Raw genomic sequence first — 25,787 nt, 5'->3', positions numbered from 1 at the left:
TTTAAAAATCCAGATGGCTCACTCCACCAATCAGTCAACCCATCCAACTCCCCCATAAAAATACAAATAATAATGGAAATGTTTTTTAATGTGAGTTTTCAGCGCTTACCCCACCTCCTTGTAATACTACAAATATCAGCCACCATTCAGATAACCCGGCCAAACAGCAGTAAATGGAATGAGTATTTGTTCTGAATGGGGAAAACCAGCTACGTGGTTTCTTAGGTGAGCAAGGAAGAGCTGTCCTCTCCGTCTAATCATTCATTGTTTTTACTGGAAAAGTAAGCCGGAAGAGCCCAGTAGGCATTAAATAGGCCCCCACTTTCTCCATCCAGCAGACAACTGGGTTGGAGGTGGAGATGCACAACTTTCCTTCAATATTGTCAAACACTCTGGGCATAATTCTTAGAAAAGCAGCATAAAACATTATGAATGAATGGGGTTTCAATGCAAATGAGGCATGAGACCAGAATCCAAGATTTCATCACAGAAGAAGTGTAGCATCTCTGAAGATCTTAAAAGCCCCACCTCCAAGGTAACTCTATAATTACTGTCAAGTAGTTCAGGTACCTCACCTGTCCAGCCAGTATATGCAGAGCAGTCATGAGGATCTGCCGTCTTTAGCCCTTCTTCCATCTGCTGCAACAGATCCTTAATTTTAGTTGTGACCCTTTTAATGAAATAAGGGCTGATCTGCAGAAATTAAGGAGATATATTATATAATACACACACACACACACACACACACACACACACACACACACACAATATATATATATATATAGAGAGAGAGAGAGAGCGCGCGCGCATGTGCATTAAAAGGGCCAGGGAAAACCAAATCAAAGCTAGAGTTCACTGATATTTCACACTGTCTTTAATGACTGTGGATCAGGGGGATCCAGCTGTTCCAGCTTTTCTAAGGATGCTTCAGCAGTCCTCTCAGCTACCCTTTTTCTTCTGCATGTTAGGATCCAAAATCAGCATCCAATATGATACCCTAGAAAAGGGGTAATGGCAGCTAGTCAGGAAGATGAAAAGATGCACCTGTTAGCTTTCTCCTTATTACTGAACTATTTAAGACAAAATAAATTCACTGTTTTTGTTTGTCTTTTTCAGTTTCGGAAACTGGTGCACCCTTGGTTTTTTTTAAAGCTTCTTTCCAGAACCATGAGGACTTGTAACTTGCACTCCATTCTAAAAATCTTATCTGCATTCATGCCTTATTGAAGTAAGGCAGTAATGACAGGCTTGCACAGGGTCATGTTCATTGCTATATAATACTGAGGAAGAAGACAAGATACAGTTGCCAACACAACACATGTCACTATGTCCTCTTTGTGCCCAGCAGCTGTAACAGCAGCTTTCGGGGAAAGAAAGAGTCTTTAATAATTCTGGGAATGAATGTTCTTCCTTATCAGACAAAAGTGTTGCTCTCAGAGTTTAAAATTTTGACTTTCCATCCAAACACCAACTGATTTTGGGCCTCCCAGATAACTTTGTTATGGGGCAGCATTCAAAAGCTGTTAAATAAATAAATAGATAAAGTGATCAGGCACCTGGGATTCTGTCAAACCTGACAAACAATAGAGGAAAATAACACCATGATCCTTTTAGCTGTTTCCGTTATTCTTCCCATGAATCTATGTATATATTTCTAACAAATCTGGAACTGCAAGGAAACAAACAGAAAGACAAATTTTGGCAGAAAAAGTGTTCTAAGCCACAGTGCTGCATGATGCAGCCAGGCTCCCTCTTGCAATATTGAACTTAAATACAAGAAAAGAGGACTAGATCGGGGTGGGCAGAAAGTAGACCTCCAGGGGTTTTGGACATCAACTCCCAGCATTCCTGACCATTGGCCATGCTGCCAGGGGCTTCTGGGAGTTGGCCCCAAAGTTCTGTAGATCTACTTTCTGCCCACCCCTGGGCTAGATGATGTAAACATTTAGACCCTAAGTAGCCTAATCCATAACTGAATTAAGCCAATTACACACACACACACACACACACACACACGTTTTACCTGGGAAAAGAGGGTCGTCATTTCAAGTTATTTTGTTCACCCAGAAGAAAACTACATTTTACTACCCCTGCCAGCCTTGGTGCAAGCTCTCTCACCGGCTGAAGCAAAAGATAACACACACTACTGTTGCTGCTGCTGCCGCCAGCACCACATTGCACCCCTTCTTCCCACTTCAGCCTCACATCCCCCACTCCTTCCCTTTATAGCATCATGCTCCCTCACTCCCTTCCTCTTGCTTCATCGTGCCTCCCTTCCCTCTCTCTCCATGCACCCCGTTCCCTTTTCTTCATTGCCCCTTCCCCCCTTGCGCTCCTCCATTCCCTTTACTGCCACTATCCCATCAGCTCTCTGGACAGCCCGCACACCTGCTGTCTGGCTCTTGCCGAGAGGATTCTCAGGATGACCCAGGGGGCGCATGGCTGAGAGCAGCTGCCTGTTCTCTGAACCACAGGGCGGGTGGCTGTTCTGGAGAGCCCAGCCAGCCACTCCCTCACTGCAGCATTTGCCACAACAGGAGAGTGCGACTAGCAAGACTCTCTGGAGTACCCACTAGCATCACCAAGTGGGCAGCTGCTCCAAAGAGCCCTACCAGCCCCACTCTCCCACTGTGGCAAATGCCACGGCAAGAGAGTGGCTGGCAGGCCTCTCTAGTGCACCTGCTGGAGGCAGCAGTGGCAGCGGACCCTCCTGGAAGGGGCGAAGCAGTGCAATTTGCTGATCTGCCACCTGAGGCAGAGGCATCACCCCACCTCATGGAAGAGCTGGCCCTATCCCCTGCATCACACTACACCGTGTGTGTATGTGTGTGTGCGCGCGCGCGCGTGCATGTAAGAACTGTGTTTCCTCTTTGAAGAATTTTCATGATTGGAGTTCATTTTTCTTGTGTCATTGAGAACACACTTTTGACTCCATTCAACTGAATACAACGAGAGAAAAGGAACTGTAATTGGAGGAGGGCACAATTGCCCCCACACATCAGAGACTATGAAGCATGGATTGCAATCCCTAAAGAATTTTCTTGATTAGCCTGGCACCTCTGAAATGTGGCTGGCTCAGGCAACTACCTCTACTGGTTATTAGATTGGGCCAGCCATGCATGGAAATTACAATCAAGGTGAAGTGTTCCAGTTTGTATGGATTTAAATTTTAAAATATCACCAAAGCTGCCATCCTATATCCACTTACCTGGAAATAATCCCCATTGAACTCAATAGGACATACTTCTGAGTAGACAAGTATAGGAACCAGACTGAACTGTCAGTCACCCTTTGAGCTTCTCTGTTTTTGTAAATGGAATTATTTTCAGTAAAAGCCAGACAAGTTATCAAATTAAGATAAGCAATCCTTGGATTTAAATTAATTTACAGTTGAATACTATACATGTCTACTCAGAAGTAAGTCCCATTGAGTACAATGGAGCTTGCTCCCAGGTAAGTGGGTATAGGATTGCAGCCTGAAATCCCATCACAAGACTAGAAGATTCATATACAACTACTTAGATTCATATACAAGTAATCCTGCTCTCACTGGAGAAGGAATCCTTTTGTTTTATTTGTGGCTGGATTGGTCACTAGTGTGAGCATTAACAAGCTATATAACAGGGAAGTTAGGTGAACATAATACAGGGGAATTATTTTGTTGATTAAAAGGCAAAAAAAAAAAACCAAAAGAGGAAATTAAACTAGGTTAATCCACACTGTACTTGATGTAGAGTCTTGCTATCTCAACTTTCCAAGTAAGTCCAAAGATGTACTAGCTCACAAAAGGTTTTACTAGCAAATTTGTTAATAACTTGTGGCATATTTATGGACTCAAGGAGAAGAGACCCAACTATCTTCCAGTTTGTAAAAGCTTCCCTGCCTGATCATCTAGAAGCAATTGTTACTTGCCACAGGTGACCAAACCATGTGACTTACATGTAAGTTGCAGGATTTATCCATCTCTACCCTCTACTAGACAGCCCTGACCACACCAGATTGGAGAGCTAGTCTGATGGTGCTGAGAGAAATATGGCCTATGGTTCAGGTTCCTGCTCAGCCATGAAGCTCGGTGTTTGACCTTGGACCAGTTACCATCTGTCAGGGTTTCCCTTATGACCTGGACCTCTGAGCAGCTCCTTAACTATCTCTTGCCTCCTTAAGAGTCCCACCTTCATTCTTTTAAACATCCCCTTCCCAATATCGTGAAGTTTAGGCTATAGACATGGGGTGATTGACACTCCAGACACCTGGGATTTAACACAACAGTTTACTTGTAAATTAAAACAAGTAAATCAAAACTAAAGGTATTTTCTCAATAGAGCTGAGTGATACAAAAGGCATTGAGAGAAAATAAAAGTTGCAAAAATGCAAGTTCCTCTACTCCAGCTGCATTTAGACTTCTCCAGGCTGCTTCTTCATGCTCCAGTCTTCCCAACTCTGGTCTTACTGGCTCGCTCTCTCTTTTTATCCCCTCCTTCCCCAACACCAAAAGTACTGTTTCAAACGTGAAGAAATGAAACCTAACTCAGGAAAATGAAACTTAATCGGGGAAATGAAACTACTCTTCTCAGGGATACCCACTTGCAACAACAACAAAAACCCAGGGCTCTTGGCCTGACCTTTGCCTTTTCCTTGCCTGTGCAGGCCTCAAGCCTTCACACCATCCTTCAGTTTATTCTACTTTATGGACTTGTAAGGATAAAACGAGATAACCCCATATACAGCTCCCTGCACTCCTTGGCACAAAGGCGATATACAAATGAGAGCCAGCATGGTGCAGTCACTAGAGAGCTGGACTGGGAGGCGGGAGATCTGTGTTTTAGCCCCCACTCGGCCATGGAAGCTCACTGGGTGACTTTGGGCCAGTCACAGACTCTCAGCCCAACCTACCTCAGAGGGTTGTTGTTGTGAGGATAAAATGGAAAGGGGGAGGAGGCTAACATAAGCCGCCTTGGGTTCCTTGCAAGAGGAAAAAAGGTGGGATATAAATGCAATCAATCAATCAATCAATCAATCAATCAATGTGACAAATCCCGTTGTAAATAACACAAAGACAGGCCAAAATTCTTGATCTCATCTCCAGATCAGTGACATCCACATGTTACTCCACAAGCTAAGCATAAAGTCTGTGGCTATTTAAACCATGCCATGCAATTTACCAAAAAGATAACCATAAGTATCTTTACCACAAACATAAAGTGTGAGCAACTCCCAAAGTGATCCACCAAGCAATCAAACACCACTAAATCATCTGAAGGTGTCCTAATTAACTATTCCCACTAACCAGCAAATGTTTGCCATTAAGTATCATTAGGCTTCAATTGGCTCCCAGGGAAACAGAGTTGAAAATAAACCTTAATTACATGGTGTGTGCAATGCAATCCACAAATATGTCAGAGCACATACAAACAATCCATTAGTAGTTAATATTAATGGCTTGAGTACATTCTATTCCCTGGTTTTTGGTTTCAAAACAAGCAGATACATACAGTCATAAAGACTCGATGGCAGCTTTTGATTATGCTCTGCAGTCACCTATCATATCGTTTGTCCTCAATTTAAGGCTGTCAAAATATTACGATTCTGGGCCGATGATGCTCCCGTGATGTGAGGCAGTCAAGGTAATGACTTGAATGAAATGGAAGAGCAGCACTTCTCGTGCATGTTCTTTCAAGACTAGCTTACTAATCAGAAGACAAGGCATCAGCTTGGGGAAGAAAAAACACACAACCTGGAATGGCTGCAGAAATTTGTGCCATGGGAAACAAAGGAAGAACCAATGCTGGGCTTCCATACATTGGCTCATCAGGGCAAGTGACCTGCCCCTCGCCTCGCCTGCTTCGAATCTGGAGGACCACACCAAGTCCCCCTGGGGCTTACTTCTGAGTAGACATGTCTCAGATTGCACTGCATAACTGGGTATTTCCAGTCATCTGCATTGTAACAACACACCAAACTACATTCTCTATTTTCCAAAATTAAGCCTTTCATTAAACCTTTCTTTTCAACTGTCCCTAGTTACTGATTTCCATTGCTAAACATGGGACTACTCTCGTTAACTTTGGAGATATCTCAAAGCACTCTCCATCATTAAAAATGGGCTACTCAGGATGCCTGGGCATACAAATACTTCAGACTAAGCTGGTTTAGTTCCCTTTTATCAGAAACCAGGGGAATTTAGTTCTTGGGAGTGAGGGGTGAAGAACAGAGATTCCTAACAGAAAATTCTCAATACTTTACCAAGCTACAATTTCCCATGATCCTTTGCGTGAAGCCACGACAGTTCCAGCAGTATAAAAGACATAAATGTGTACGGAGGCCTGTGGCCCTTAGGCAATTGTTCCCCATTTTTTTGTCCCATTGTGACTACTCAACAAAGGACAGGACTTTCTCTGTGGCAGCCGCACAGAGGAGGCTTGCCAAACCCAAGGAGGCGTGCCTAGCGCTCACTGTATTATCTTATAGGTGCCAAGTTCAGATATTTTCATTCTCTCTAAAGGATGCTATATTTTAACACATTGGAATTGAAGATTTTTACTGCTGTTTTAATTGTGTATTGTGCTAATTACATTATTTGCTGATTACCTATAACTACTTTATTGCATATTTTATTACTGTTTTGTTTTAAGTTCAGCAGTTACTTTAGCACTACCTCCATGATTTCCCATAGTGCTATGATAGAATACATCAGCAAGCTGGAATATACTATTTACACTGCGTGTGTGTTTGTGTTAGGATGCAGGTATTCTTATGGTTGGAAACTCTCAAAGTGAAACTCTCACATCTCCAAGGCCAGGAGTGGGAAACACCTTTCAGCCTGAGGCCGAATTCAGTTTTGGAGATGCTCTTCGAGGCTGCATTCCAGTCATGGGCACAGCCTGAAGGCAAAGCAGGCAGGGCCAAAGGCAAAAGGGGGTGGAGCCGAAAGTACCAGCAAAGTTTAGCTTAACACTCTTGCTGCCAAGAACTATGCCTTAGGAATGGGATTTCAATCTTTTGGAATGGGGAAAAAACTGCACAAAAGCCAGGAAACCACCAAACAATCAGTGGTTGGGGGCAGGGGCTGTTACTGTCTGGGGAACTCCAGAGGGCTGGATTGGGCCCCTGGGCCTGAGGTCCCCCTCCCCTGTTCTAGGCCACTATATCACAACATTTTATTTATTTCATTATAATCACAGCACATGTCACAACACTAGTCTAGGATTACCAGCCCTTAATGAAGGACCTGAGTGCAAGCTTGTGAAAATTCAGAATGAATGCATTAAGTCACTGCCACATTTGCCCCAATTTTACACACAACAACATTTGCCCCAGGAGTCCCCAGTCTACTTCCCACAGAAGTGGTCAACCTCTTCTATCCGGGCTGGATAATTTCAGACCACAGGTCCATTAAAAAAAACAAAAAAAACACCTTGTATATCGAAAACTAGATATCAGGAAAAGGCGTGAGCACGATTACCCCCTCTGACATGCTATTTTTCTATGGGAGGGGAGTTGCTTTTGTATGGAGGAGCATTCAGTCATGTGAGCTCTTGCCTGCAGCAGTCCAGGTGAGGCAAAGATCCACCTCCTCACTGAGAACTAGCTGCCCCACGCCATGAGCAAGCAATCTGGTGATGCATGAAAGATCCCTAAATCCTACTTTTTGACATAACTCTCAATGATAACAGGGAAGACTACAGGCTCCTATACAGCTCCCAAAGTTAGTCTGATTGTATTGGCACGTTTTTGCAACTTCTTCACTCTCGGGTGTGCAGAAGAAGGAGCAGCAGCAGCTCAGGCCTACTGGGAGGGTCTAAGAGCGATGCAAACAACAGGGGAGTGGGGCAAGAGAATATTTCCTAAACTATGGCAGAAAGAGAGACACAGAGAGAGATCCAGACACCACAGTTGCTCTTTTCCTCCGGGCAGTGGGTTGTATCCTCCTACTTAGAGAAGGCCCACTGAAATGAACGGGACTTAAGGCTAACAACCCAGGTATCCCCAACCCTCCCGCAGGGCCGAGTGCAAAGAAAGGTTGTAAATATGAGAGCCAGCGCGGTCTAGCGGCTAGAGTGGTAGGCTGGGAGTTGGGAGATCTGGGTTCTAGTCCCCACTTGGCCATGGAAGCTCAGTGGGTGACTCTGGGCCAATCACAGACTCCCAGCCCAACCTCCCTCACAGGGTTGTTGTTGTGAGGCTAAAATGGAGAGGAGGATTATATACACCGCTTTGGTTCATTAAGGAGGAAAAAAGGCAGGATACCAATGTAATAAATAAATAAAGCACTGAGACCTGCCCTGCCCCACCGCTGTGGGCAGGTCCCCAACAGTCGCACCCTCGAGCGGGCCGAACATCGACATCTCGCGAATCCCGCAGCTCTAGACTGGGATCCCGCGTTCCAGGCTGGGAATCCCGTGCCAGTTCTAAACTGGAATCCCGCGTTCCAGGCTGGGAATCCCGCTCCCGTTCTAGGCTGGAATCCCGCGTTCCAGGCTGGGAATCCCGCTCCCGTTCTAGGCTGGAATCCCGCGTTCCAGGCTGGGAATCCCGCTCCCGTTCTAGGCTGGAATCCCGCGTTCCAGGCTGGGAATCCCGCTCCCGTTCTAGGCTGGAATCCCGCGTTCCGGGCTGGGAATCCCGCTCCCCTTCTAGGCTGGAATCCCGCGTTCCGGGCTGGGAATCCCGCTCCCGTTCTAGGCTGGAATCCCGCGTTCCGGGCTGGGAATCCCGCTCCCGTTCTAGGCTGGAATCCCGCGTTCCGGGCTGGGAATCCCGCTCCCGTTCTAGGCTGGAATCCCGCGTTCCGGGCTGGGAATCCCGCTCCCGTTCTAGGCTGGAATCCCGCGTTCCGGGCTGGGAATCCCGCTCCCGTTCTAGGCTGGAATCCCGCGTTCCGGGCTGGGAATCCCGCTCCCGTTCTAGGCTGGAATCCCGCGTTCCGGGCTGGGAATCCCGCGTTCCAGGCTGGGAATCCCGCTCCAGTTCTAGACTGGTATCCCGCGTTCCAGGCTGGGAGCCCGGCGTTCTGGGACGCCGGCGCTGCGATCGGCAACCCGCGCGGCGGCGGCGGCGGCGGCGGCCCCCCCGGCCCGGGACTCACTCACCTTCCCGTCGCTGCCGAAGGGGAGGGCATCGTCTCTCTGGGGCGAAGCCGAGCGGCACCGCTTGCCTTCCGAGTCGCTGGGGGAAGGCGGAGCGGCGCTGGCCGAGGAGGCGCCGGCCCCACGGGGCGAGTAATCCGGGTAGGGGTTGCCGAACGCCCTCTCCTCCATCTCCGCCTCGCCGCCCAGCTGCGCCTTCAGCCTTTTGGACATGCCTTCTCCCATCTCAGCCCTGCCCCCTCGCCCGCCCACCGCGGCACGGCGCGCCGGCGAGGACACACCGCCCCGGCAGGGCGCAGAATAACAGCAACGCGCGCCGAGGCCGCAGGGCGGCGGCGAGGCGGCAGCTGCGGCGCCACCAATCAGCGGCAGCGGCAGCGGCAGCGGCGCCACGGGGTCGGGGCGCTCGGCGGGTGGCGCAGTCGCGCGCGCCGCGCGGAAGGGCGGGGAGCGCGACCTGCTTCAGAGCCGAGCCCGGATCGGCAGCGAACTCCCGCGGCGGCTCATCGCCTTGCTCCAGTCCTGGCACGTCTGGAAAGTATCGGGGCGGATGTGCGGCTTTTGGTGGCCCCCCTTTCTGCCATGCAGCCGGCAAGCTTGCAGTGTGCGCGCACGCGCGTGTGCATAGGCGTGACTCGTTCCCACCCATCCAGCCTCTCCCTCCCTTTCTCCCTCCCCGGGGATACTCCCCGCCCCGGGTTAAACGGGCAGAGGAGCACCACGCCCTGCGCGGTGATGGGGCAGTTTCCGAGAAATCCGACGGGCCGACCCACGAGGGGCTGTCGCAGCCTCCCTTCCCTTGGATCAATCCTTAACAGCAAAACCGGGCAGAGAGACTAGAAATCCGCGGAGGATCGAGGACATCCCCAGTTCCCCTGTTCCGACGGTCATCCTGCCTCCCCCCCCCCCCCCCCACGATCGAGAGAGAGATCAGGCCGCCGCCGGTGCTGCTGCTTGTACTGCTGCGGCAGTTGTCGTCGATCCCCGAGGCTGCAAAGCTGAGCTCGTTCCCAGCGCCTCTCCGCGATCGCGAGAGACAGTCCCCGAAACCATTTCAGATCATAAGCATCAGGACCATCAGGGGGACAGAAAAGCCGAAGATGAGAAAGTAGACGAGCACGTCCTTGGGCAGCGACATCCGAAGCCTCCGGCCGGCTGGAACCATCAGGAACGGGGGGGGGGGGGGCGGAAAACAAAAGCCACCCGCAGCAACACCCCAGCGGACACCTCCGTCGCCCTCTTCTCTTAGTCAAGGAGCGGCTCCCTCGCCTCCGCCGCCTCCTGCGAGCACCGCTCTTCAGCTGTCATTCACAGTCCATCTGGCCCATAACAACCTGATCCGCCTTCAGACAGGTTGTCCGAGGAATGGAGACGACAAAGACGCGGCTAGATCAGAGAGGCAGCCAGGCGAGGTGGGGCAGCCTAGCCACGGATGATCGCTGGCCCTTTCCCCACTCTGGCCTGCGGTGTCCTCCGGGCAGCTCCCGTCTCCCCTTGGTGGCTGTGGCATCGGTGCGCGTGCCTGCCTTGCGGTGCCAGCGGATGAGCGCACACAATCGAAAACGTAGGCGCAGGAGGGAGGGCCTCGGCCGGCTTTCCTCGCAGCTGTCAAGAGTGTGCAGAAATACACCGCGTGTCTAGAGAATGCAAAAGTGCTCCTTAGAAGGGCTTTCTTCCCTGAATAGCGAAATGAGCTTCCAGGGCATCTCTGTCATCCGAATCTCTGTCTCCCTCCCTGCCCCCCATTTTATATAGGAAGCAGCAGAGGCTGGTGGCTCTGATGTCAGTGGGGCAATACATCCCTTTTGGGTTTCAGTGAGAAGCAGTCAGAACTCTAAAGGAACTATCCAAAGTGCTCTGCTCTGCACCTTGGGTAGCTCCTTTAGACTTCTGCCTGCTTCTGACTGAAACCTGGAGCAGATATATTGCCCCACTGACATCGGAGCCACCAGCCTCCACTGATAGGAAGCTGCCTTAAACCAGGTGAGAGTAGTTGTCCATCGAGACCAGTACTGACTGGCAGAGGCTGTCCAGGGTCTCAGGCAAAGGCCTTCCCCATCATCCTTTCAAATGGAGATACCAGGGCTTGAACCTGAGACCTGCATGCAAAGCATGTGGCCTGCCATTGAGCTACCCTGACGGTTTCCCTCTTTTGCTCCAAACATGGACTAATTGTAATTACTGTGCTCTGCCCCACTCTCCTGTGCTATATACACCATTATTCTATACTCCCCCAAACTCCTTGACACCCACATTGTTACTTTAAAGGGAATGGTAGGAGAAGCTGATGCTGACACATGAGGTAGTAGCCGCTGGCAAATCATCTCTACTGAGAGGGGATCACTTAATAGTCCCGGAGATAGTCTAATAATTGTGTGGAACGTGATAGGTGTATTACAGGCCACACTGGGGATCCTTCAAGGCCTTATATTTGACAGCCCTTCTGTAAAGTATAATTTGGGTTGGATCGAGATTTAGCAATACTTGGTGCACACCCATTCAGATCCATGGAAATAAGTGAGTCATGACTGACTTAAATCCCACTGATTTCAAAGGGCCTATTCTAAATATAACTAAATCTGGATCCAACCCAGTCTGATTCCCAAAGATAACAAACTTTTGGAACCCTTGCAAGCTCTTACTTTCTAGCCAAATGCAAAACCTAGACTTCCTTCTTCCCTGACTACACTGAAATAGCTAAACTGTTGTTTCCTTCAGCCCTCACCCAAGCAGATGGGATGTGTTCAGTAGCCACCCCCACCAGCCATCAAGCAAGTACTTTCTGCTAGCAAACTATGTAAAACATTTTGCATATGCAAAAAGGATACTTCCGGACCAGAAAGCAATGCCAGCTAGAGACAAGACCCATATTATATGCAGGGGGGAAAGGAATTAGAATATCTGGAGCAAAAAACCAGGTGGAGGGGGCAACGTTAAAGAGCGCTGAACTGCAACTACTTCAGATGGCGATTCGGGAAATCACATTTTCAAATGTATATTTCTCTATATTAAAATATCTGAAGTGGTATTTGATACTTTAGTTTTGTTATGACTTACAGCATAATAAACAAATGAAGATATAGATATATAGTCCAGTCCAGAATTAGATGCATCATGTGAGACTGGTGGTGATTACATCTAGTCGATCCTCTTCACAGATATTTGGTGCAACAACCAAGATAACTTGCATATGCAGAATGCAAAGCAAGAAGATAAGCTTTGGCAGGAGACAAAGGGAGTGAGTTCACTTAGGGCTGATTTCCACACCTATTCATTTAACCGACTGAAAGCAACACAAGTAACTCTTCCACAAATTTGAATACTGACTGAGTTTTGTGAACAGTTCAACCCATGGTTTATTTACTTATACCAACTTTTGGCTTATAGGCCCCCGAAGTGGTGAACAATATACAACAATACAATAAAAATAATAGCACCAATAAAAACCATTCCAATCTGTATTCAGGTTGTGGCCATGATGGTCATGAGAATTACATTTCCCTTTTTGCAGTTTTGATCTTGCTTTTTTAAGACCTTGGTCTTCTTAAGGCACGGCTTGTGACATCCAGATAATTTCTATCACAGCATGACCATAATTGCTCATCATAATCAAGAAAGACCATTCTGTCAAGAAGCATCCTGATGTCTGGGTGCCTAATTAACTTTCTGTCTGTGCCCCTCCTCCCCCCGCTTAGGCTTGTGAAAGAAGGAACAGCATCATCAATTGCTGGTCCAGTCTTGGCCTGATGGATCCTCACTAATAAGAAATTATAAGCCTGAGTGGTGCTTGCTGAGCTTCCATCTATTTTAGCTTTCTGTCTGTCACATATTTCCATTTTCTTGTCATCTCCATCATAATGCGTTCCAAGTTCACATCATGAGGAACAGCACTGATAATAACGCCACCCAATGAGGCCCTTAATCTCATCATCTTTGTATTTTGTAAACCATCCCACTGAGCAGAGCTGCTTTGTGAAGTGGAGAGCTGAGGGCAATGAAGCAGGCAGGGAGACAGTTGGAACTGCAAGTGATGTAAAACTCCTCCAAAGCCTAACTAAACCTAGTAATAGCTCATGATTGGACCTACGCAGGGCCAAAACAGACATTACCTTAAATGTATGTCTACCAGTGATGTCTTCTTTCCTTTTTTACTCTAACCCCCCTAACCCAGTGTGTGTGTGTGGGGCTGCACCTACTCTAGAGTAAAAATGAAAACAAGATGTAACTGTTAGATGCACATTTAAAGTACTGTCTGTTTTGGCTCTGAGTGGCAGTGATGGCAATGAAGAAGCGGGGAGGTCGAGCGGAGCCTTTCCAAGAGGTTCAAGCAGGGCCAGCCCTCCCACGAAGCAAGGTGAGGCGCTTGCATCAGGTGGAGGAGCAGCAAATTGTGCCCCCCCCAATCAGGAGGCTTTTGGGAGCCCCGCAGCCGCTTCTTCTGGCCATGTGGCTATTCATAGAGCTGATAGGGCAGTGGCAAGCGTAAGGGGATGGGGGGAAGCAGAAGGGGGTGGGGGCACAATAGGGCAGGTGGAAAAGGGCACGATCCGGGGGTGGCAGTGCATGTTCTCTCCACCGCCCCAGGTGGTGAGAGAGCTTGCGCTGGGGCTGGGTTCAAGTGTGAGTTCTCTCCCAATCAGGCATGATGGTGAATGCTGAAGCACAGTGCGACCTCTTTGAGAACCACTTTTAGGATAAAATATCTCACACCTATCGCAACTTGGATGCCACTGTCGATTTAGTAGGAAAGGGCTGCAGTTCAGTGGCAGTGCAAAGGCTGTGCCTGTGGATGGTCCCAAGTTTGATCTCTGTCATCTCCATGTAGGGCTAGGAAAGAATCCTGTCTCAAGGGCCGCTGCCAGTCAGGGTTGACAATACTGGGGCGATGGACCAGTGGTCAGATGCAGCATCAGGCAGCTTCCCATGATCCCATGTTCCTGTTCTAGTCAGTCAATGCAGGTGGTTTTGATGGCATCCACTTTTGGGTGATGGGGTGGTGGTAAAATTTCACGCTCCCCTGGGGCTCCAGAATAATAGCCGTGCAGCTTTAGGGAGAGAGCGTCTTCTGATTTCAGTCAGTGGCAGCAACGTCCCATCATCCAGAAACTGGTTCAAGGTCTCAGAGGCCTTTATCTCAGCCAGTCTCAAGCTGTGTGTGATTCCCATGAAAATGATACAAAACCAAAGGAAAACCTTGCATGTCCTAGGGAAACGGCAGCAGGCAAAGGGGGCACCGGCATTCTTCAAGTAGCTAAAGCAAAACAAAAACAAAACCTTTCACATCTCCACTGATCACTGCTAATTTCAACAGGAGCCCCAGGGGCTGCTGGCAGTGATGTGCAGGCAAGCCCAGTACATCTCTCTCTTAAAAAACCCACACCACTCCATTTGTTACAGCATCCTTCTGACATGACGCTGTGTGCATCTCTCAATGGAAAATTTCAGTTGCCTGTATTTCAGAAGGAAACGCAGCTGTTCAGCTCATCGGTAGTGGTGCTGGCACTTGAGATGACATATTGCCATCTAGAGAAGATTCATGGCTCTTCAGGAATAATAATAATTTATTAATAATGTTTTATTATATAATACAATTAAAATAAGTTCAAGTCCTAAAGAGAATCCAGCTGCCTAAACACATTCTCGTGGGGATGCAAATCAGGCTTACAGTATATCATCATCACCCCACCCTTCCTCCGGGGATCTCGGTACACGGTGTCTCCCTCCTGTTTCTCCTCACAATTCTGTTAGGCAGGCTAGGCTGAGAGAAAGAGTGTGACTGTTCTAAGTTCTGTTCTAAGTGTTGGAAAGTCTGCTGTGACTTACAGCAGAGATGCTTTATATAAAGAGAAAATGTGGCAACGCTGCAGTTAGTATTCGAGGCAGTAAATGCAGGCTAGAGCCAGTTTAAAAACAAGTTCAAATCAACTTTATTAGTGCTTTTACACACATCCTGGTCTGTGTGGTTATTGCAAAGGCAAGCAGGAGAAGGAGGAAAAGGAAGCTACAGGACAACAAAGGCGATGGACTAGACAAGCCATTGTTGATGGAACACATTCTCTGTTGCCCCCTAGTGTCTGGAAAGCATGCAGAGCTGTTCGTATTATCCAAAACTGAGGGTACTCAAGTGAGCTATATGACTGAGTAGGAATTTGAACCCAGCTCTTTTGTTCTAAGTCCCATGCTCCAGCACAGCCTGGAGGCCCAGTTTGAACCTGGGGTTCCCCACCCCTGTTGTAACCAATAAAGAGGTAGCCATTTTTAACCCATTTCCTGTCTTATCATTCTCGCTCTCCTTGCCCCCCGCCCCATTTTGTGCTGCAGGTGCTAATGGCCCTTGGGTGGGTTTATAAAGGGAATAAATGGATACCATGTCTCACAGAACTTGTCATTCTTGCTTTTTCCCTCGGAAAGACTATTTTCTTGGGTGAACTCAGCTACAACAATCCTCCACATGTATTCATCCCATACAGAGCTCCCTATGGCTGACTCCAGTGCAAGGCTATTGCCTGAATGGCTGCATCCAGCAGGCACAGTATTCATTTTGTCAGTGATCTGAGGCAAACTAGATTAAATGCAAAACAAGGCTAAATTCTGGTCACATGCACAGTAAAAGCATTATCATCAAAGCCTTAAAAAAAGTTATGCCTTTGCAGAATATTCAGGAATTTAGAGAACAATACTGACTCTTACAGTGCAACCTATGCATATTTACTCAGACATAAATCTCACTGAGTTCAGAGGGGCTTACTCCCAAGTAAGGGCTGAGAAAACCCTGCAGAAACCCACCATTTGGTTTTGTAGTGCTCATCAGATAGGTTCTGTTTGCCATGGGCACATTTTTTATTTCATCAGAGGACAACCTGGAACTCACACCGCAAATGTACACATCCAGGACTAAGGCTGCAATCCTATACACACTTGGGAGTAAGGGCTGCTGAATTCAATGGGTCTTCTAAGTAGGCATGCATAAGATTGAGTTATAAATCTCCCTCGTCCCTCCTTTCCAGTGAACTAATGCAAAAAGATCTGGATTGCAGCTCCGATGCTGGCCAGGTAACTGACCCAGATAGACCCATTCCCACTGGTTCTGGCCATAATGTGACTGCAAACATAAAATAAAATACAGATCACCTGCTGACAGGAATACAACCTGTCCTCGATCTCAGCAGACATATCCTGGACAAGGACTGCAGGCCAGATTTTATTAGTTTTTTTTAAAAATAGCGTTCAGCCCAAGAATGCACTAGATACTCCTGCCAGTAAGGAGATTTATATTTGAAGAAAATCTCTCTCTCTCTCTCTCTCTCACACACACACACACACACACACACACACCACCTACGGACAGCTTTGTGATATGCATGATTCTTACTCTGCAGGTTATTTAGCTTGTACAAATGCTTCAATCATGCTCAGCTGAACTCCCAGGCCTGAACAAAAGATGGGAAAACAAACAGCAGAAAATGTGCAAATAATACTGTGCTGGAAGCTGTTTGAGTCATCATATCACGAAACTGCAGAGCTGGAAGGAATCCGAAGGTTGGGTAAGGTCACACATCCTTGGGATTGGATCCAGGCGTAGTCATATTTAGAGAGTAGACCTTTTAAAATCAATGGGACTTTTATTAGTTATGATTAACAAGTCCCATTGATTTAAATGAGTATATTCTAAGCATGCCTAAGCCTGGCTCCAACCTGTAGGCTGCAATCCTATTCTTATTTGGGGGTAAGACATACTTCTGAGTAGACATACATCAGATTGTGCTGTTAGAGCTGGAGTGCAGATTTAGAAATATCACCCTCCAGGGACTGTACTGCAACACTGTAGTAGTAAATACAAAATGCATCATGTTCAAATTCTCCCCAGGTAAACACCTTGCCTTTGGAAAGCTTGCACATGGGAGAGAAAAGTTGAGCTAAGCCTTCTCTCTAATATGCCAGTTTTCTATGTGCAGGAAAATTTAACATGAGGGATAATTTACATAGGCGGGTCTGCATTCTGAAGCGTTAACAGTCCCACAATGGATATTTCTGAGCATGTAGTCTGGCATCAAGATTACTTAACCCATAAAACCAAATAATGCCAAAAGAGAAATAACAAAAAAGTCTTGTTTGTTGGCTTGCTTATTTATTACATTTCTATATTGCCCATCCGCTGAAGCTGTCTAAGCAGTTTACAAGACAAAGCTTAAATCCATAAAATACAACAATGAAGTAAAACATAATGATAAAAATTCGTTTAAAACAATAAAACCAAAGAAGTAACCAAGATAAAAGCCAGCAACAGTGCACAGATCTAAAAATGCTCCAACACATTTTTTAAAACTGAAGGTCTAACGGCATAATCCTATGCATGTTTAGACAGAAAAAATCCCTACAATTCCCAGTATACCTCCAGCCAGCCATGCTGGCTGGGGCATGCTGGCAATTGTAGGACTTATTTCTGTCTAAACGTGCATGGTGACTTCTTCCCATGAAGCTGCTGTGGAAGGGCAAAAGGAAGCCAGGCTATCGTGTGTTTTTTCCTGGTTAGCTGGCATCTCTAGGCATCATTGCTCAAAAATATGATCAGATTACATGCGTGTTCCTGGCTCTACAGGTTGGTCCCTTCTGGGTTTGGTGACTTGAGCAAGCTGTTTAATCAGGATGATGATAATAGATGTCTGTTTGTCTTTTTCTAGAGGGGTAGCTGTGTTCATCTGTTGCAGCAAAAACAACCAAAAGTCTTGCAGCATCTTAAAGACTACAAATTTATTATGGCACAAGGTTTTGTGGACACTGTATACAGACAATATAGAAATTAGCTCTCAGAAGTTTATAATGCCCTTTTCTCTGTTTTGCTACAAAATTTATAGACTGCAGTAATGAGACTAAAGGCTTAGTGATGAACCAATTGCTGATCTTTTTACAGCCATTGCTTTAGTATGCCTCTCAGTCTGACAAATGGCACTCACCGTAAGGCAGCTACCAAGGTGACAGACATCTTGGGAGATATCTTGAAATGATCCTAAGACAGGGGTCTTTTACATGAAGGAGAAACAATACTGTTGTTGGGCATATGGTAGGGGAGGCAGACATTTCCAGATCTTAGGGATAAATTCGTGCCCCTCCAACTCAGGGGCAGTGAATGCCCCTTTGGAGGGTGCAGGACATCTGATTAGGGGGAATGGTGCAAATGTCAAGGGAGGCATAGGATGAGAGAGGTAGAGCCTTAAGCCTCCCAGCAGCCTGTGTGTGTTGAGTGAAAGGCCCCTTGCAGAGGACCAGTACTGATTCACCTTGGATTTGTAGGAATAAAAATATTTCCAATGATAAATCATTCCAATCTGAAGAGTTTCTTCTTAGAACTAACTCTACCACTGAGGAGAGTGAGGCAGCCATCTTAGGGAGCAGATGCTGAGGGGGCGGAAGTGGTGGTGAGGTGTTGAAGAGCAAAACTGTGTGTGACAGGCAGCCTGTGCACTGTACCCCGTCCCCCTCCCCAGCGTGCTGCCTTTAGTTTCAGTAAAGGAAAATGTCTCATACTGCCAGTCAGTGCCGGCTCCAGGTTTTTGAGAGTACTTGGGCAAGACACCTTCAGTGGGCCCCCTCCCTCAGTGAGACTACCTTCTCACCGCCATTGTCAACAGCAGCTATTGCTCTCCATTGTCTTTCTCATCATTGCTACCATTTGCTTGCTTGATGGGCAGAGCCAATGAGCAAATATACACTGACATCTACTGCTCCTCCTTCTCACCACCACTGTTGTCTGGGCCAGAGTGAGAGTCAAGAGAGCAAGCAGGTTGCAATGGTAAAGAGGAGGGGCAGGTCCAGAGGGCTCATGTCACCTGCTGGGGTGTGGGCCCTTGGCAGGTGCCCAACCATGCCTACCCTTGACGCTGGCCCTGTTGCCAGTGTTGAAGTAAGATTCGACTGCCAATCTAGTTGGCTTTCGTACATGGAATGTGTGAGGGCGCCATCTTGTCCTTGGCCTCAGGGACCAATATGTCTTGGACCAGCCCTGCTTCTGCTTTTGTTCAATGATTGTTCCCCCTCATGTGTGGTTTAAGGAAGGGGCCAGGGATGTCCTGTTCTATCACTCTATTTAATGCTGACTGAAATGGAGACAAAATGGGGCCACTGAGAAACAAGGGGGCAGTATCAGCAACCCTGAGGCTCGAAGAAGTAAACAGCAACAAACCTTTAAAAGTAAATCTATGAGGGTAACGCCTCCAAAAAGCAGCCTGTTGAGGACTGAATATGCTCAGTAGCCATGGAATGTTGAGTGTCAATTAGAAAATAACATAAAATATGGGGTGGGTAGACAGTTGAATGCCTTGCTTGAGCTCCTTACAGCTCAGAGGATGGAGCTAGAGGATGGAATGGCTGGTTAGAAACTTGAATAGGAGCATTCCTGCTAGAAAGTGAGGATACGCTACAACTTTTTATTGGAAGTCCTGCTTGTTCTTCTCCTAATCAGGGCTGAAGCATGGTGGGGGAAAGGTACACTTTACTGGGGCATGGAGGTCTGAAGCGGGGTGGGGGGCGGGGCAGAGCCCAGGCTGCAACCCCATTACGATGAGGAAAAAATAAATACATTGTAGAACATGCTTGAGGAAATTTATGGCAAATTTCCCCATATATATGTACCTATTGTCCAGATCTTGCGAGATTTGCTGGAGCCAACCAGAATCAGTGTTAGAGCAGAAGAAGCAATTCTGAACAGTTAGGTGCTGGCTGAGGTTCTTCTCTAGAACAGAGAAGGTGTGCTTGCGCAGCTAAACTAGGACTTGATGTTTGAGAAGCAGAGAGATTTGTGCTTCCTTATGTGACACGCTCCCTCAAGGGAGTTAGCAGACCCAGAGTTCCTTGCGCATAGGCAAGAGGAAGGGACAAAGCACCATAATAATCAGGGACACTAATCCCAAAGACAGTGGGAGCCAAAGCCACTGGTAGGATTCACAGGACCCAGACATTTGTGAGTAAATGTCTAGTATACACCAGACACTACTGCCATGTCTGGCTACAAATATAAATCAGGCAGGCAGAAATGTAAGGAGGTAAAACAAAAGGAGTTAACAGAAACTAAAGGATATCAGTTAATTGTCCGGTTTCTCAAAACAGACAAGGCCTTTCTGCAGCCTGGCTCAAGCAATACACTAATTAGAGACTATAGAGAGAGACAGATGATGAAGAAAAGCTGCGAGATGGATCATGCAACTCTGATCCAAAGCTTTCAGAACATAGTTAGGTAATATCACAATAAGCACCACCACATTCAGAAGACGTTTTACAAAAAGCTGGCAAGAGTAGTGCCATGGTATCGGACCCATGTTTTTTCTAAGCTCCAGGCTTGTGGTCTAAACACATAACAAAATCTATCCATCAAAAAGTTGTTCCATCTGACATCCTGGCTTTTCAAGAAATGCAGAAGCTAGCAAAATCAATGCCCGGAGACCTTGGTGGGCATACTTTTCCTGAATTCCTTCTCAGATGTAAGACTTCCTACCAGAGGCAAGAAAGGTTAATCCACCTAAGCTGTTTTATTTACTGAACACGAACTTGCAAAAGAAATTGACTTTGGGGGAGTCAGTTCATGGTTTTGCAATGAAAAAGGCAAGAAAAATAAAGCTTTAAAGTAAATTGGTCTCTTTATAAAGAGTTTGCACCCACATTGGTCCATTAGAATAATAAAAAAATCAAAACATTGTCAGGATAATATGTTTATTGGGACCAACCAAAAAGTTACAAAATAGTCACCATGCTCTGTAAGACTTTTCTTCTGTCTGGATGTTATGTTAAACAAAAAGAGCAAACAAAAAAGAGGGGTGTTTGGGGTCATGGTAGAAAAAAATCCCCAGTGTGTCCAATGACCTTATTTCAGAAAGGTAGAAAATGTAATTTCAGGAGTAAAACGGAAAGATTTTCTTTCATGGCTCGTGAGATTATATTTCTAGGATGGGATTGTGGTACATGTATGTGGAAGGAGCCCCATGTGACTAATTTGTACTGGGCCCCAAAAATGATGCTTCAGATCTTCTTCATGGAGGATAAAGCTATTGATCACTATTAGTCATGATGGCCAATCGATATATTACCACCTGCACCTAAGGCAGTATGCCTCTCCATACCAGTTGCTGGGGAACATGAGTGGGAGGGTGCTATTGTGTTCATGTCCTGCTTGTGGGTTTCCCATTGGCATCTGGTTGGCCACAGTGGGAACAGAATGCTGGACTAGATAGGGCTTTGGTCTGATCCAACACAACTCTTATTGGGTTACATCCAGATTTATGTTGGGTCAATTGCACTGGTGGAAGTGGACTTTCCTGCTCTCTCCTTCCCACGACAGCCCCTCCAGCTCCCTGATAATGCTACACAGAGGACCAATTTGGACAACATGACAGTCCATCTTGGGTTAATTCATCCTTGAAGGGCCATCCTCCATTATGAATATGCAACCCCCAAGTGGGGGTTGCCTGGCTTGTCATCTTGTGTGAACCTGGAAGGTTATTTGAGGTTTAAACAACCCTGGCATAACCCACTGTCTGTTTTAGGGTTAAGCGAGGGCTGTTTAACCCTTGAATAACTCTCCCTGGCCCAGTTCTCACAACATGACAAGCCATGGCAATCCCTCAGCTGGGGGTTGCATATTCATAATGGCAGATGGCCCATGCTGCAGCCCCTTGAGGGTCAATTAACCCATGTTGTGTCAGCTGAACCAGAGAGTCAGGAGACCTTGCTGAATGGGGTGAGGTGTGGTGTATGGAGGGGAAAGGGGATTCCCAAAAATCAGGTGGCAGGATCTTCCACAAGGAGAGCCCTTCTTTTCATGGAAGGCAAATCCTTGATCCAACCCCATATGTTCCTATGTACCCCAGTCCATAGTTCCTCCTTTGCAGTCGTCTTCTTCTTCTTCTTCTTCTTCTTCTTCTTCTTCTTCTTCTTCTTCTTCTTCTATCCCATCTTTTCTCCAAAACTGGGACTCAAGGCGGCTTTACAGTCTTAAAAACTTGTACAGTTAAAACATATAAATAGAAATATACAAAAGTTATAAATATAATTATATCATCAATAATATTAAAATCGTATAACATTTTAGAATTTTAAAAAGCCAGGAACAATATAAACAATAGTCTCAATCCTTCATATTCTCACAGGTCCAGACTATCTATCCCCAAAGGCCTGCCGGAACAAAAAAGTTTTTGCCTGCCTGTGTAATCATACCAAGGAGGGCGACACTCTTGCTTCCCTGGGAAGGGAGTTTGAGAGCCTTGGGGCAGCCACTGAGAAGGCCCTCTCTTGCGTTCCTACCAGGTGAGCCTGTGATGGTGGCGGGACCGCGAGAAGCGCCTCCCCTGAAGATCTCAGGGCATGAGCAGGCTCATAGGGGAGAATATGGTCTTTCAGATAACCTGGACTCGAGCCGTATAGGGCTTTATCGGTCATGCACTTTGAATTGTGCCTGGAAACAGACTGAGAGTCAGTGAAACTGTTTTAGCAGGGGAGTGGTATGCTCCCTATAGCCAGCCCCAGTCAACAGTCTGGCAGCAGCTCTTTGAACCAGCTGAAGTTTCCGAACACTCTTCAGAGGCAGCCCCACGTAGAGCGTGTTATAGTAATCCAAACGGGGTGTAACTAAAGCATGTGTCACTGTGGCCAAGTCAGACATCTCAAGGAATGGGCACAGCTGGCGCACTAGCTTTAACTTTGCAAACGCACCCCTGGCCACCGCTGAAACCTGGGCATCCAAGCTCAGGGCTGAATCCAGGAGTATACCCAAGCTGCGAACCTGTGTCTTCAGGGGGAGTGTAACCCCATCCAGCACAAGCTGAATCCCTGTTCTCTGATCTACCTTTCGACTGACCAGGAGCACCTCTGTCTTGTCTGGATTAAGCTTCAATTTGTTTGCCCTCATCCACTGCTGAGTGCTGACAGACAGAGGTTTCGCACTGGAACAGCTTCCTTGGAAATAGTTGGAAAGGAAAAGTAGAGTTGGGTGTCATCAGCATACTGGTGACACCAAATCCCAAAACTCTGGACAACCTCTCCCAGTGGTTTCATGTATATGTTAAATAGCATGGGGAATAGAACCCTGAGGAACTCCACAGGCCAATGACCAGGGAGTCAAGAAGTCCCCCAGCACCACCTTCTGGGTCCACCCCTCCATGAAGGAATGGAGCTACTGTAAAACAGTGCCTCCAAGTCCCACCCCAGTGAGTAGCAGGCTGCATGCTGTCTTGTGGAACAGATTATGAAGTTGCAATCCTGCCCCATTGAACGCAATAGGGCTTTCTTTTGTGAAGACATGAATAGGATTGTATTGTTAGTTTTGGGTTGAGGGGGGAAGAAGGTAAAGGAAGTTCAAAAGCAAGGCCCATGTTCAAAGAGTGTGAGAAACACTGGGTTAGAGAGGCAATGACAGACTGGGACGTAAATGACTATTAGAAGATGGAATCTCCAAGATTCATAAGAATGTAGCATCTTGGAGATGAGGACCTTGAGCTGGTATATACAACTTCAGTAGCAAATTGTTTCAGACGTTATAACTGTATTATCTCCAATCCAACTAAAACTATTTATGCTTAATTTTCATTGAAATCGATAGAGTTTAAGTGCAACTAACTTCACTTGGATCATGGCCTTTATCTTTATCCCTCTCGCAACTATTCTAAATGTGCGTATTTCCTCTTGAATCCATCCTATGCATGTTTACTCTGAATAAGTCATATTGAGCAAACTCCCCAATAAATATGCGTAGGACTTCAGCCTTAGATTATCTATGAATTAGTTTTGGATTTTATATCCTTGCAGATTAATTTTTTAGCTACAGTTCGAGATCAGGGGCTTCTCCACATGGAGCTTTTATCCTGCTACTGAGATTGGTTACTCATGGAGGTTTGCGGGTCCTTTAGATGACATCATCAACCTCCAGGGCATCTCCTGCACTAAATGACCTTTATTCCATTTGTAAAAAGATTGAAGAGCTATCAAATTACAGCATTTGAATTCTGCTGGAGTTCCCTGTGAAAAGAGGAAAGCTCACAATAAGAGGAGCTAGACCTCAGCACCATCTAGTGGTTGCATAATGAAACATATGGAAGACTTTTTGCTTGCTCCGTTTCTAGGGCTTTGGGCAGTTTACAATTTTTAAAAGTAACATAAAATAAAAATGAGCATTACCATCTTTGTGCCTTGCTCAACCTTTCCCTAGTGTGATAAGAAGTTCCAGGACAGCTTGTTACAGGGCCAGTTTTACGGCGCCTTTCATCACGAGCCTTTTATTTACAGAAATAAAAGTCGAGCTGGTAGCAGACAAGCAGGCATGTCCTGTTTGGAGAAGATGGTCAGCTTTGGGTGATCAAGCCACACCAAGGCTGCTGAGAGAATGTTGGCATAAGGGCCAAACTACAAGTTCATGTTAAATGTATGATAACTTCTAACATGCCTGTTGTTTTCCTAAAAAACAGAAATGAGTGGCGGGGCGGGGGGATCAGGATTGGAACTCCGGCATGTGTGGAGCTAGCTTAACCCTTTCCTTGTGCTGTGGATCTGACACAAAGCCCCTCCCCCTGAAACTTCTTTTTGCTGTGGGTGGGAAGCTGGAATTGGCAAATAGCCTCAAAGTGGCAACTGTTGGTACTGTGGTACGTGTGTTGTGGGGGAAGGGTTAACCCCCTCCTCCCTACCTGCTTTAGTCCCAGTCCTGATCCCTCCCACCCTGGCTGCTTTTTTAAGACACTCCCCCCCCCCCCGACACGTTAAACATAATCCACACATCTAATGTAACCTGCAGTTTGGCCCTAAGGGCCTAACTACATATGACACGAACATGATTAGCAATCACATCACTGGTTTAAAAACATTAAATACGCAGTGTGTGCATCTGTGTGTATGGGGGTGATAGTCATCAACACAGCAGCATGTGAGGAGGGAGATGTAAGCTTTCCTTCCCCAGCTGTGATATCAGTAAAAAAAGTGTCTTTCCCCCTACTGCTAATTGCTGTGCCTGTGTGTGTGTGTGAGTGAATTTTACTGAAATTGCAGCTCCTGGCACAGTACGGTGTTGCTAATGATCACCCCCTCACCCAAGCCTGGCGGTTAATTAAAACCCCTGAACATGATTGTTAACCACATCATCAACATGTCTGGAGGGCACTAGGTTGGGCTGTCAGGCTCTCCATCAGTGCCCGCTGCAGATACTTGCCAGCACTTGCCTGACATTTTCACAATTCTTCACAAAATGGGACCAAAGACGTCTTTGTTCTTATGGCCCTGCCCAGTCAGTGAACCTCCCCTTGTCAGCATAGCTTTGCCACGGCCAGGACAAATGCTGGCTATTTTAGCTGCTTTCCTGGAAGGAGTGATGCTGGCCCCAGATCCCACAGTGCCAGCACGTGCGCACCCCCAGGACCCCAGCACCCAGTGCTCCTGAGACAGTCGGATTCTTTACCAGCTCCATCATCCCTCTTCTCTCCAGCTTGTTCCACTTTAAGTGGAGATTTAACTGAACATCTTGGGAAGCTTCTGCTGAGATACTAGCGGTCTTGACAGTGTAACGTGCAAGGGCAATCCGTGCAACAGGGGACTTGGTGAATGGTGTCCACCAAGATTATTTTACTTTCATTTCAGCAATGAAAATGGTTACCTGCCCCCACCATCCCAATGGTGCTGTGTGCCCACTGATCTGAATCTAAAATAACAGATATGCAGAAGGAGATGTAT

General features: G+C 46.8%; 1 protein-coding gene and 1 long non-coding RNA gene across 4 annotated transcripts in view; both read right to left on the bottom strand.

Moving 5' to 3' along the window:
• Nucleotides 1-9,328, bottom strand: part of LANCL2 (LanC like glutathione S-transferase 2) — a 35,275-nt gene extending 25,947 nt beyond the window's left edge. For all 3 annotated transcript variants that reach the window (XR_014792270.1, XM_084857772.1, XM_084857773.1), the window contains exons 1-2: nucleotides 9,090-9,328; nucleotides 576-693 (exon numbers count right to left, since the gene is read on the bottom strand). Coding sequence is in view for 2 of the 3 variants with exons in the window: in XM_084857772.1 (XP_084713898.1) it covers nucleotides 576-693; nucleotides 9,090-9,311 (340 nt within the window). In the remaining variant the exon portion in view is untranslated. The remainder of the gene's footprint in view (nucleotides 1-575; nucleotides 694-9,089) is intronic.
• A 159-nt stretch (nucleotides 9,329-9,487) lies between these two features.
• Nucleotides 9,488-12,118, bottom strand: LOC146344633 (uncharacterized). The gene is made up of 3 exons (XR_014792271.1): nucleotides 11,677-12,118; nucleotides 11,036-11,526; nucleotides 9,488-10,854 (listed from the first exon to the last, which is right to left on the bottom strand). It is a non-coding gene; the product is annotated as an uncharacterized LOC146344633 (long non-coding RNA).
• Nucleotides 12,119-25,787: the final 13,669 nt, after the last annotated feature.

Source organism: Heloderma suspectum, chromosome 5 (assembly GCF_057233095.1).
Source record: "Heloderma suspectum isolate Gila_16-S chromosome 5, 16-S_ref, whole genome shotgun sequence".
Taxonomy (NCBI): Eukaryota; Metazoa; Chordata; class Lepidosauria; order Squamata; family Helodermatidae; genus Heloderma; species Heloderma suspectum.
This window is presented reverse-complemented; position numbering and strand designations above follow the sequence as displayed.